Source organism: Stenella coeruleoalba (genome assembly GCF_951394435.1).
Source record: "Stenella coeruleoalba genome assembly, chromosome: 12".
Taxonomy (NCBI): domain Eukaryota; kingdom Metazoa; phylum Chordata; class Mammalia; order Artiodactyla; family Delphinidae; genus Stenella; species Stenella coeruleoalba.
The window spans coordinates 83232377-83245912 of record NC_137158.1 but is presented as its reverse complement, the minus strand read 5'-3'; the positions used below and the strand labels follow the sequence as shown (position 1 = coordinate 83245912).

The window sequence follows — 13536 nt, the reverse complement described above, 5'->3', positions numbered from 1 at the left end:
AGCATCATTCATAATAACCAAAAAGTGGAAGTAGTAAATGAATAAATAAATCATGTGGCATATCCATACAGCGGAATAATATTCAGCAATGAAAAGGAATGAAGTATTAACACAATGCTGTAACATGCATAAACCTTAGAATTATCATACTAAGTGAAAGAAGCCAGACACAAAAGACCATTATATTAAATGTCCAGAACAGGCACATCTATAGAGACAGTAAGTGGCTCAGTGGCTGCCTAAGGCTGGGGGTAGGAGTGACGAGTGCCTGCAAATGGACAAGAGCTTTCTTTCTGGGGTAATGGAATTGTTCTAAGGTGGATTATGATGATGGCTGTACACTATATAACTATCCTAAAAATCACTGAACTGTATACTTTAAATATTACATATTGGTAAATTATACCTCAAAAAGCCATTTAAAAACACTGAAAAAAAATTCTACTGAAAAAAAAAAATCTAAGTGTCTGTATAAATCCTTCCGTGATGCCAGCTTTCTCAAGGACATTAATTTCTATGTGAGGGGACCTACTACTCTGGAGGGAAGGTGAATACAGAACCTACTTGAGAAATTACTTGTCCAGAGTCAGCTGCTACGTGTAAGGAATGAGTCAGATATCCTCTAAAAAGATTTCAGGAAGCTTTAAGGTCAATCTTTAAAAAAATTTAATAGCAGAAAGAAAGAAAAGAACACCATCAATGACATATAATTTGGGCTGTTTTAGAAAACTAACTGCTGAAATATTTACATTCTGAAAAAGATGCTTTCTTGTCAAGAGATTATTCAGCAGTATTTACATTGACCCAGTACCTATACATCTTGATATGAAAATAAACTGAGCCGCCAACATGTGATAACAAGGCTTAAACTTTTATCTGTTATAAACTTGCAGTTAATATACAAAGATTTAAAAGGGCCTCTTACATCCTTAGTGTTGTTTCATTTCTCTCTTTCCCTTTGCAGCAAGGAGATTCTAGACCCTAAAGGAACTCCTAACCCAGCGCCCACCTTCAGCACACTTGATTGTACCCCTTCTGTTGAGGAACACATGAGTGACAAGGACAGACCTCTGTATCAGATAATGTGTTGGCTCTGAAGCTGATAACCATTAAAAGACAATATAACTGAGCTTTCCTAAAATAAACCATTTATTGAAAAAAGAACCTTTTTCTTAAATTTCATTAATCAGCCTTTTGCATAACAAACCTGTGGCTTGCCAACAACAACAACAACAGGTAAGGTTTCACAGTCAGTGCACTCGACAAACAAGAGATTAACAAGGCCCAGGACGCCTGATAACACTACAACTGCTTTTGAACCTAGAAAGGTCAAAAATACTACACTGATGTCACGGTTCTCAGTCACCCGAGAAACAGAGGTGACGGAGGTGATGGTCCGTGTACAGTAGTAATGGCACTTAACATGCAGCTTCTTTACCTCGTGGACACCATCACTCAGGAAGGCCCCGTGCCACGTCGAACAAACGGGAGCAGCAGGAGAAGTGACGCTTGTCACCTGTGCAGTCTTCAGTCTTGGAAGGTTAAAAAGGCTTATACTGCTTCTCAGCACAGTCTTTATGTAAATATTACATACAGTAGTGATTAAGAGAATTTTCCGAGTACACACACTACTAGGCCACAGACTGATTAGCTTCATTCTTCATCTGTGCAAACCTGTGAGGAAGGCAGGAGAGAGCTGAACCCTATTCATGCCACATGTAAGATTTACAGGTAAGTCGTATCAGTGCATCTTGATGCTCCCAGCACTGTGCCTGGCACAGAGCAAAGCCGTAATCAATGCAATGAAATGTCAGTGCTAAGTTACTGCTCTATGAATTGACTATTGAAAGCATTTTTAAGAAGGTATTTGTGGGGCTTCCCTGGTGGCGCAGTGGTTGAGAGTCCGCCTGCCGATGCAGGGGACACGGGTTCGAGCCCTGGTCTGGGAAGATCCCACATGCCACAGAGCAACTAGGCCCGTGAGCCACGACTGAGCCTGTGCTCCTCAACAAGAGAGGCCGCGATAGTGAGAGGCCCGTGCACCGCAATGAAGAGTGGCCCCCGCTCGCCGCAACTAGAGAAAGCCCTCACACAGAAACGAAGACCCAACACAGCCAAAAATAAATAAATAAAATTTTTTTTAAAAGGCTTAATACATTAAAAAAAGAACATATTTGTACAATGTCAATAAAAATTGCTTATATACTTTATAAAGAATACATTTTTATTTAATTACAAATCCCTAATATCTATGCAGCATATCCAGCTATTGATTACTTAATTTCACTCACCCAGAAATAATGTGACCCCTCTCTTGAATCTTCCTTTCCTGTATCAGGAACTCCTCTGCAGGACCCTGTAAATGTTTTCTCCAGGTTTCCACTCTCATTCCATGTCTCCTCTAAATGCTCTCCCAGCAATATTTCTCTCTCTCAAATCCGTATCCTATCCCAGTTCTCTCGAGTGCCAGTCCAAAATATCCAAATGCCTGTCTAAAATCCCCCAACAGATATTCCAAATACGCCTCGAACTCAATCTACCAAAGAGGAGACCATCATCTCCCGACGCAACCCTCAACCAGATGCCCTCTTTACCTATCTTGGCAAATGGAATCTCGATAACCTGGTGACACAAGCCAGAGCCCGGAAGCCGTCCTGGACTCCTCCCCGTCACGCACCCTTCACATCCCATCAGTTACTCACTCACGGCCATTCTCACTCCTATATACGGCTGGTGACTCACCCCTGACCTCCCACTCCCAGCCCAGCAGCTGTGTCAGCAGCTTCCCAACTAGCCTCTCACCTCCAGAGTGACTGTTCTAAAACACAATTTAAGCATGTCATGCTTACAATAAAACTGAAATCCCTTCATGTGGTCCCTGCTTACTTTCCCAGCCTTATGTTTTGCCACTTTCCACATCCTGTGCTCCATCAGTATGTCCCAATACACAGTTCTTTGGGTGCTTCACCCTCTTAGGGGTGAGCCTTTCCATGTCTCTTCCATTCTGTCCGCCATACTCCTCCCTGCGTTTCCTGACCTGGCTAAACCCTCCCAAACAGCTCAGGCATCTCACTCTAAAGAAAGTTAATAGGGACTTTCTTAACCACTGCGCCACCAGGGAAGAATCCGCCTGCCAATGCAGGGGACCCGGGTTCGAGCCCTGGTCCGAGAAGATCCCACATGTCGAGGAGCAACTAAGCCTGTGCGCCACAACTACTGAAGCCCACGCGCCTAGAGCCCAGGCTCCGCAACGAGAAAAGCCACCGCAATGAGAAGCCCGCGCACCTCAACAAAGAGTAGCCCCCGCTCACCACAAGGAAGACCCAACACAGCCAAAAATAAAAAGAGTAAAAAGAAAAAAAAGAGTAATAGCTGGGATTACCCAACTGGATTAAATTCCTCTTTTCAGTGACCCTACAACATGGCATATATACCATTATCACAGCTCTTAACATAATGCTTAGTCATTACTCCCCTGTCTCTACTCTCCCAGTAGAGGTTTGTTGTTACTAACCTGTGTACTCTAAAAGAGGGAAAATTGTGCCTTTCATCCAGCCCCATTTAAAATTCCATTTAATAGTCCCAAGTGCACCTCAAACCATCCAAATGGATCAAGGAGGAGAACCTCGACGAACATTTTCCAAAAGAAAAAACATACAAAATTCCCCAGCATAATACATTTAGTTTCTTCCCATTTCAGATATAGATATTTTATATTTAAGTCTCCAAATTTCCTTAAGTGCCAGATGCGATCAAAACTCAAATACTTGAACAAGGAGAGGGCTACACAACAATCTGCCAAACCTTGACGAAGGAATGGTCGAGGAGCTGGCTGGCCGTCCACCTCATCCTGGGCTCGCTTTCTAGGCAGTGAGAAAGGAAGTCCTTTCCTTCTGGGCTTAATCTTTCAGGGATTGGTGGCTTATGCCCCATTCCCACTTTGTACATAATCTGAAAGTTGTGCTCATATTCATGCCAAGGTCTCTAAAAACAGAAAAAAAAAATCAGGTTTCAATACTACATGGCCATACAGAAATGCAACTGCCCAATCTCTTTTTAGGCATCTCAACGTTGATACATATTGAGGCCGGCAAACTTTTACTTAAAGGGCCAAACAGTAACTATTTTAGGCTTGCAGGCCATATGGTCTCTGTCACACCTATTCAATTCTCCCACTGTAGCGTGAAAGCAGCCTTAGGCTATAATATAATAAAGGAATGGGTATGACCATGTGCCAATAAAACTTTATTTACAAAACCAGGTGGTGAGCATAGTCTGCCTACCCCATTTAGGTGTCCAATTAGTCCAGTATTATCTAGATGCCATCATCATGTAAATAAAAAATGTAACATAAAATAATATAAAAATGTCAAACAAAATTCAACAGCTATCATACAGGGATGTTTAATATGCCACACTGTTGAATAATCGGCATCCAATTATTGATAATTTGCAAAGCTTATTTTATTATGATTACAGGGAAATGAGATTCATGGGGGAAAGGACTGAGTTTGTACGGCATTCTAATTTGTGGACCATCGTTTAGTTATTGAGATATATGTTCTTCAATGTGAGAACTTGTTCTTTTTCTAATGCATGGCTTGACTGAAATAACAGATATCATGGGCATCTTTCTATGTTAACGCTAATAGAAATAATATTAGCTAATAGTTACTAAGCACTTATTTTCAGCAGCTGCGAGGTATAGCTATATAATAATTTCCTACTAGTAACACTTAAGAGGTTTCTAACTTTTTTGCTTTATGAGTAATGGCTACACCCCCACACACGCTGTGCCTCTATATATTTGTAGAATTTTTCATTAGTGGTGTCTTCATCAGAAGATCAATTTTCAGATACTGTGTCATACACAACAGTTTCACTGCCCTGCAAACGCTTGTGCTCTACCTATCTGTCCTTCCCTCCCTCTCCCAGAGGCCCTGGCAACCACTGATCTTTTACTGCCTTTATCGTTTTGCCTCTTCTGGAATGTCATATAGTTGGAATCATACGGTACGTGGTGTTTTCAGATTGGCTTGTTTCTTTTTTTGGCCATGCCTCGAGTCTTGCAGGATCTTAGTTCCCCGACCAGGTATCGAACCCGCACCCTCAGCAGTGAAAGTGCCAAGTCCTAACCACTGCACCAGCAGGGAATTCCCCAGATTGGTTTCTTTCACTTAGCAATATGCTTTTTTTTTTTTTTTGCGGTACGCGGGCCTCTCACTGTTGTGGCCTCTCCCGTTGCGGAGCACAGGCTCCGCACGCGCAGGCTCAGCGGCCATGGCTCACGGGCCCAGCCGCTCTGTGGCATGTGGGATCTTCCCGGACCAGGGCACGAACCCGTGTCCCCTGCATCGGCAGGCGGGCTCTCAACCACTGCACCACCAGGGAAGCCCAGCAATGTGCTTTTAAGGTTTCTCCATGTCATTTCACGGCCCAATTTCTTTTGGTTGCTGTACAGTATTCCCTCACGTAGATTACCACAGTTTATCCATTTGAAAGATATCTTGGTGGCTTCCAAGTTTTGGCTATTATGAATAAAGCTGATACGGGCATTCTTGTGCCAGTCTTTGTGGAGACATAAGTTTTCAACTTCCTGTTTCTTTTCACAGCTGCTTAATTCTGTGTTTTGAGAATTATGCTTTTTTTTGTTCCTCTGAGGAATTCTCTAAGTCATGTATGTTATAAATATTTGGTCCCTAGTTTGTCACTTGTCTTAACTTACTTATCTTTTGACGGGTCATGTTCTCTATTTTGCAGGAAATGTGTCCACAGTATTCATAATGATAGTAAGACCACAGTTACTGCTCTGTTAACGTAAAGTGCCCTCCTCAGGTCCCCCTGCCCCCGGTGCAGGCTCTGCTCACCTTGCCAGTCACCATCTCTATGACGACACACCCCAGACTCCAGATGTCGGCCGCACGCCCGTGGCCTTCTCCTTTGGCGCGAGTGATGACTTCTGGGGCCATGTATGCTTTAAAAGTCACAGATATGGTGATAAGAATGGGTTATAAATATAGCACCATGTAGTACGAGAGCCAAGCAATACACTAATGTCGCTTAATATTCCACATAGAAGAAACAACTAATTTGTTCGGGGGTGGGGGGGGAGGAACTTTCTCTGAATTACATACTAAGAAACATCAAAACTTGAAAATAAATATTTCAAATCAATTTCTCGGATGAACATTTTAGGAGCCAAAATATCTTCTAAAAGACAATTCTGAACATGCAAATATTCAGGTAAATTGTATCTGCAATGAGAATATGAAATTTAACCTGCAAAGGAGGATGTAGAATTTTATGACGTGTTTCTAAACAGTCAAATAATCACCATTTAAACATGTTGTTTTGACTAGAGTAGTTTTAATAAACCCAACGTGAATGACAAGGTTTTTCTGGGAAGAAAAGAGGCCTTTCTTCCCTCCTTTAAGTCTGAGGGAGAAAAGTGATTTCCCAATCTGACAAGCGCTTTCAAGGGTGGCTCCTCCCCCGTCTGGTTAGATGCCCTCACCTGCTCTCCACGTCTGCTGACCAGGAGGAAAAGGGAAAGCCGGGGTCCCAGCACACTGGAGTAAGCCCCGATGCAAAGACAGATCTAGCCGGACCCACCTGCTGTCCCCAGCGTGCTATTCACCTCCCCAGGCATGGTCTGAGCATTGTTTTTAAGCTTTACTGAACATCCAAAATCTCCCAGCTTGATCAGTCCAGATGAGGTAAGGAAGATGTTGGCACCTAACAAGAAATAAGGAGTTGTGAGCCTCTACAACACAACGCAGGCACTTTAAAGTTTACACGGTAACCTGAACCATCAGGAACTTGATTCACAGAAGTTATAAAGACTTACGAAACTTCACTTGCAAAGTGTAATCATAGAAAGATTTTAAGCCTTACTCACAAATGTTAAAACACAGCGAAGACACTTTAGTATCAGTGCAGATAGCTCTGACCAATACATTCTGAACTGAAATACACGCATAAATTCTAACATTAAAAACCCAGGGAGATACTTAAAGAGAAAGTACACATAAAACACAAATGCTTGTGGCCACAGTCCCTGAAAATTAAGTTTATATACGATCAGCAGCGCCTGCAACAGAAAGCAACGTGTAGACAAGACCTGGCACACACGATGCTGGTCTGCAGAGCTGTACCCGAGGCCACCATTGGAATGATTTCAGACTGCCTGAAAAGCACGTTCTGTGACTGTCTCACATCTCCGCAAGCGGTACACAGGCCCGGCCTGTACTCCAGTTGGAACCCGGGGTTACCGCTCATCTCCCAGGGCGGCTCTGCCTCCTCCAGAGGCTACCGGCCGCAGCCACTCCAACCGAGTGGCACGGCTCAGCGCTACGTGTCGACGGCACCTCCTTCCAAAAGTGACACGGAGCCCCTCACTTTAGACAGCAAGCCACGCGATGAGCTGCGATCCGCTGGTCCTCACAGCCTGAGGAGCGCACGGCGCTAACTGCGTGATTCCGGAGCCAGCTCCCAGGCCCACACTCTCAGACACGAGGAGCTATAAAGAATGTCCCAAGGATGCACGTGGGCGGACTTGACTCAGGGACTCTGAGGGATTCTCTTTATGGCCGTGGCCAACGACATGAAGGTACCATTCCATGAGCATGGAATCTGTGTCAGAACAACTGGAAACAGGCAATGCCATGGCCTGACCCAGAGCCATTGAAGCAAATGCCCAGAATGATCCCAGACAGCAAAGCAATGCGGCGGACGGGCGGGCAGGCAGCAGGACTGGGGCATGCTGGGGATTCAGGAGGAGCCGCCTTAGAGAGCGCGGACAATCCTTCCACCCAGCAGAGCAGGTGAGGGGTAACCCAGCCCGCTCTGAGGCGAATGCCTGGCCTCAGATTATGGGACAGAGTGGAATCCTTCAGTCTAGGGCCATTAGAGACAAAGCTAATTTGTCACTTTAATTATCCCCAAGACTCCCAAATACAGAGGTCAGGGGCACAGTGTGGTTAAGGTAAACGCAAGAGGGACAGTTCTGGGACAGAAGCATGGCTACTCACCACACGTGAGAAGGGAACAGAACTTTTAGTCAGCGTGACCAAATCGATCTTTAGCAGAACTCTACACTGGAGGAGGGTGCTGTAAATAAACCCCGTCCACGTCTCCCCAAGCTCAGCTGCACATCGTAACTTACACCGGCATTCCTGATTCACCGTCACTTTACATATTCACGACGTTTATATATAAATACACGAGGTTCTTGACACAAGGAAAAGAAAGGATGCTCTGAGCACGAATGTCTAGTAAATACACAGGGCAGGCGAAATCAGCCTACAAAACAGCAAGTTTCATTTCGGGGGTAATAGATTTGGCTAAAAGCAGTGCTGAACAGAACAGCGGACTTATACCCTCCTAGACAGAGACATGTGTCCTGCACAGTTTCTTAATGCTGGGTTCTTTACAGAAGACTACTTCAAGTAAAGGTATTTCTTTGTAGAGAAGTGATGTGCGGGCGTGGGAAGAAGCGACATGGGGGCAGCCGCCGTGTGCTGGGCACAGCTGGCTCTGGCGGGGAGCCGAATGTGGGCATTACCTTTAACGTCACGGTGAACTATGCCATGCTCGTGGAGGACATTGATTGCAACGGTGATCTGCTTAGAATACAGCCTGATGACGTGCTCCTGAAGTCCCAGCCTCGACACCTCCTCTAAGGTACCCTCGTCACAGTACTCCATGAAGATGTACATTTCTTCCTGCGGGAGGAATCAAATGCAGCCTTGTGTTTACGTGGACACTAAGTGAAGAACCTGGAACGCTTCACTGGCCACACCCCAGAGGACTCTCCTTTCTAATGGTATGCTACACTTGCCATCCTGAATACTGAATTCGTCTTAAAACGGTCATTTCTAACTCCCCTACAGCCGTGTCTCTGCCTGCCTCCTCTGTCTGGAATTATACAGCTAGTTGGGATAAGAACATCTCCAACTCACAGGTGATAAATGTCTATAATCCTCTGAAATTCAGTCCGCTATATAATCTCAGACAGGGACAACAGGGCTGTCCCTATAAATATATTATTAAGTACTGAAACACATCCTTTTCAGATATGAATTTATCTGTGAAAAACGTAAAAAATCACCAATATCCAAATTCCCCAGAAGCTCATATTCCACCAAGACGCTCCAGGTTATCCTCTTTCCCTCAAAGTGTTTATCTCTAAACACAAGGGGGAAAAGAATCTGAGGTCTTAATTTTCTCTCATTTCACAATGGTTCCTTAAATACATGTAAGAGAAAAAACGTTACCGAACAATGTACTCAACAGTGGTTCAGTAAAAAATGGAAGGAAAAAAAAGCGACCCACAGCTGTGTAAGGGGCATTAGAGAAATCTTCTGGTTGGCAGGATGGGTTTCAGTGCTTTATAATGTCGGGTTAATGACTACAGTCTACAACTTACATTTTAGGAAGAACTCCTCTAGTTTCAGAGAGAAGGCAGAAATGATGTAACTCATGGAGATTTCCTGATAATTAGGCAAAGTTACTGTGCTCTGAAATGAGAAGACCTGTGATGTAGGACAGGACTCCATCTGTGCCCTCACTGACCGCTCACACCAAACAGTGTGATCAAAGCTGGCTTACCCTATGCAGCTCCACACCAAAATACCGAACCAGATTGGGGTGCTTGATGCCTTCGAAGATTTTCAGTTCGTCTGCCGTTTCCTTGATAGTTTTGTGGTCATTAGGTTGAAAGCGAATCTGGAAAAGGAAAACTGTTGATTACTGTTGGCAATGTCACAAGCTAGAAAGACGCCGACTTTGAATGCAAGGGCTGGGATGCTGACATGTCCGCTGTCCAGCCCCACGGCACCATGGTCAGTGTGTTTGTGACTTCACTGCCAGGCTTCCTCCTCCTTGTTGAATTAAACACGCCTGCTTTAGAATATGTGGGCAGATAACAGCTAGTGGGATCATTTTCATAACTACAGACTGAATTAACCAAAACATGAAACATGCCTGTGATTCAGGAAGCAATCACAGGTGTTTAGGTTCTGGGCAAGATAAAAAGAGGAGATAAGATTCTGCCCTCACGAAGTTTACAGCCACGTGGGAATGAGGCCATAAAGCAGCGCGGGTAAGTGCCGCACAGGGAAGATGGGAGATGCCGCAGGGGTTGAGGAGGGGCCACATGTGCCCGCTGCCCCTCACAGCCACTCGGGGACCAACGGTCGCGCGGCTCTAGCCTCACCCTCCACGGCCCTCGGTGCCCCCCCGCCGGGGCCTTCTTCAGGCGCTCCCTGCTCCTGCTTTCTACCTCCAGCAGATAAAAAGCTGTTCGTTTCTGAACCTTATCACAAATCCCACCCCCAACCCCGCTCAAGTCCCCTCTTGGTCCCAATGGTGTAAATGCTAAGAAGCGGACCTCAGGCCTAGACGACTCACTATGGAAGCACTTAGGCCAGCTCTAACCTCATAAACACAAGTTTCGCTTCCAAATCTCTACCACACGGAGGCCTCAGACAACAAGGCCCCCAGAGGGCTGCAGCACCCACCTCCTTCATGGCCATCAGTTCACCGGTGTCCACGTTGATACAGGTATAGACCTTCCCATACTGCCCTTCCCCTGTGAACAGGAACAAATGAGCTGCTCTCAGCCACCGAAGCCAGGCCACTGTAACTCACTGAAACGTACAATAACCTCTTCCAATTCCAAATCTGTATTCATGTATCTATAACCATGCTTACTATAGTCTACTACTTCAAGATCTAAACGGTTTCTGAATGTTCCCTAATAACCGTAATAACTGAAGTCTTAAGCAATCTTTTCACTATGTCTTACCTGTAAATGCCTGTGAATAGAGTAGAACTGACTGGCAAACCCCAGAAGAGGCATGAAGGTGAGTACTAAGTCCCCTAGTGCACACCTCTGAGCCCCTGTGGCCCTCAAGGAGGTCTGGGCGAGGTGGGCGGGCAAGGCTAGTGGCCAGGAGTAAGCCTGACTGTCGTCTCAATGCACCTCATTGCTGTATGGCCAGGCGTGTGGGATATTAGTGGGATATTCTACTAACACACCTTTTGGGACATTAAACTAAGGGGATATATGGCTGAATAAGACTGAAAACAAGAATTAATACAATTTATAAAGGACTTGATTCTTTTCAGTGTGTCTTCCCTGATAGCTCTACGAAAACTTCAATGTCCTGAGGCTCCCAGAGTCTTGTATTACAACTTTGTTTGCTTCTTCAGACCTAAATGCTCAACAGATAAATGCATTTATTTATTTTTAAATGAGAGTTTTGTTTTTTTTTTAATTTATTTTTGGCTGCGTTGGGTCTTCATGGCTGCACGCGGACTTTCTCTAGTTACGGCGAGCGGGGGCTACTCTTCATTGCACTGCGCGGGCTTCTCTTGTTGCAGAGCACGGGCTTAGGTAAGCAGGCTTCAGAAGTTGTGGCACGCAGGCTCAGTAGTTGTGGTACATGGGCTTAGTTGCTCCGCAGCATGTGGGATCTTCCCAGACCTGGGCTCAAACCTGTGTCCCCTGCATTGGCAGGTGGATTCTTAACCACTGCGCCACCAGGGAAGTCCAGATAAATGCATTTAAATGGGGGAAAGATCTGAAACATAATCATCTCCTTCTCTCACACAATCTTATCACTAGTTATTTTACAAGAAACTGTTTCACTTGGAAATTAATTGATGTTTTAGAAAAGACTGTCCCGTCTTAATTTGTATCCAGTCTCGCTTCAATAATAATCTTGTGGGAATAAGATAAAAAGAATACAAACTAGAACAAATGGGTAAAAGTTGCGTGGTTCTCCACTGGCAACTTCTGGAGTTACCAGGCAAAACCATTCCATTGAATGAACCACTGAAAACTCTCTTTCTAAAGTCTCTTTTGTATTGTTCTTAGAAAACACTTTACAAATGAAACAAAAACCAAACCCCTCTGCAAAAGATACAATGTATATTTGCCACCTCCCTAAGAGAAAAGGACCAACCATGTAAGATTTAACCTAAAGAAGTGTAACTATTGCTATTTCTAACAGAGACAATCTTTGTGTCATGTTCTTTAGTTTCCTTACCAATTTTGTTTCCTCTTTGCCACTTAAAGGTCACCTTCCTCAAGCCAACGTGCATAACATTGTCATAAGACTTAGGGGTATCACAAACTTGACCAATGATATTCTTTCTCCTCATTTCTCGATATCTCTTTTCTTCGAACAGTCGGACTGACTTCTGAATAGCTTCTATGGGTCCTTGCCTAGAAGCAGTATCTGCAGGGAGAAGTGCAAACTCAGTCGTCCCAACCACTATAATCAAGTCAATTTCCAGCAAATAATAATAAAAACAGAGCAACAGACATTAGCACTCCAGCACAGCATTATCTATTCAGATACACAGCAGGTGAATTAAAGTCCATCAAAACCTAGCAACTTCAGAGTATACCACCCACTACAGTAATATGCACATAAAACAGAAGCTACTCAGACACAATCAATGATTTCCTGTAGCAAGAGTGTTGGTTAGACTCTGCAGGAACCACCCGCCTGTCTCCTCTCTCCAATCCGCTCTCAGTGACCAGAATTCTCTTACTAAAACGTAAAATCGGATTGTGTTCTTTTCCCGCATAATTTATTTCACAGTTCATCATGACTTGTTTACCGGAAGTCCGAGGCCACTGTGCATGCAGGCTCCCTTCTCGGTTCCCTTCTCCTACAACCGGCTCTGGACCAGCCCAGCTGAAAAGCCTCTGTGGGTCACCCCAAACCGCTTCTCACCCCATCCCCTTGCTCACACTCTCCTGTCTTCTCGCTGTCAGAGCTCTGCAGAAGTACTACACCTCTTCCAGGAAGCGTCTCTGTTGGGAAGGAAATTAAGTTTTCCTTTCTCTAGAGTAAGGGCTCTGGAATCAGAATCCCTGGAATAAAACCCTGGCTTCACCATTTTCTAGGTGTTTGACAATCAGCAAGTTAGTTAACTTCTTTATACATCAAATTCCTAATCTGTGAAATGAAGGTAATAATATACCTCATTCAGAGATACTGTGAGAATTTAATGAAATCACGCACATAAAGCATTTAGCCCAGTGCCCGGAATATTAAAATATTTAGTAAATTTTAGTGATTGTTATTATTATTCCTTATTTTCCCATCAAGCTATCTCTATTTCTCCAACATATTTTCTCATGATTTACAGTAAGAAATATCTTTTACACAAATAGATATCTAAAACGACAGTTTCGTGAAACACACTCTTTCTACATGTGACTAGGATTCTGTCCAGTTTTTTTGTTTGTTTGTTTGTTTGTTTGCGGTACGCGGGCCTCTCACTGTTGTGGCCTCTTCCGCTGCAGAACACAGGCTCCGGACGCGCAGGCTCAGCGGCCATGGCTCACGGGCCCAGCCGCTCCGCGGCATGTGGGATCCTCCCGGATCGGGGCATGAACCCACGTCCCGGCATCGGCAGGCGGACTCTCAACCACTGCGCCGCCAGGGAAGCCCTGTTTCTTTTTTAGTGCTGATTTTACAACCCACTAAAGGGTCAAAACCCATAATGTGAAAAGCA

General features: G+C 44.5%; 1 protein-coding gene across 7 annotated transcripts in view; it reads right to left on the bottom strand.

The window, feature by feature from the left end:
* Window positions 1-1535: 1535 nt before the first annotated feature.
* The window catches only part of MAP3K4 (mitogen-activated protein kinase kinase kinase 4), a 110901-nt gene continuing 98900 nt past the window's right edge, over window positions 1536-13536 (bottom strand). For 5 of the 7 annotated variants that reach the window (XM_079939069.1, XM_079939072.1, XM_079939071.1 and 2 more), the window contains 8 exons: window positions 12054-12245; window positions 10521-10591; window positions 9610-9726; window positions 8564-8723; window positions 6613-6735; window positions 5868-5974; window positions 3805-3984; window positions 1536-1674 (listed from right to left, as the gene is read on the bottom strand). In XM_079939069.1, the coding sequence (XP_079795195.1) occupies window positions 1654-1674; window positions 3805-3984; window positions 5868-5974; window positions 6613-6735; window positions 8564-8723; window positions 9610-9726; window positions 10521-10591; window positions 12054-12245 (971 nt within the window). In that variant the 3' untranslated portion in view covers window positions 1536-1653. Of the gene's footprint in view, window positions 1675-3804; window positions 3985-5867; window positions 5975-6612; window positions 6736-8563; window positions 8724-9427; window positions 9519-9609; window positions 9727-10520; window positions 10592-12053; window positions 12830-13536 lie in introns of those variants that run through there. The other 2 variants (XM_079939074.1, XM_079939075.1) reach the window with 2 other exon arrangements.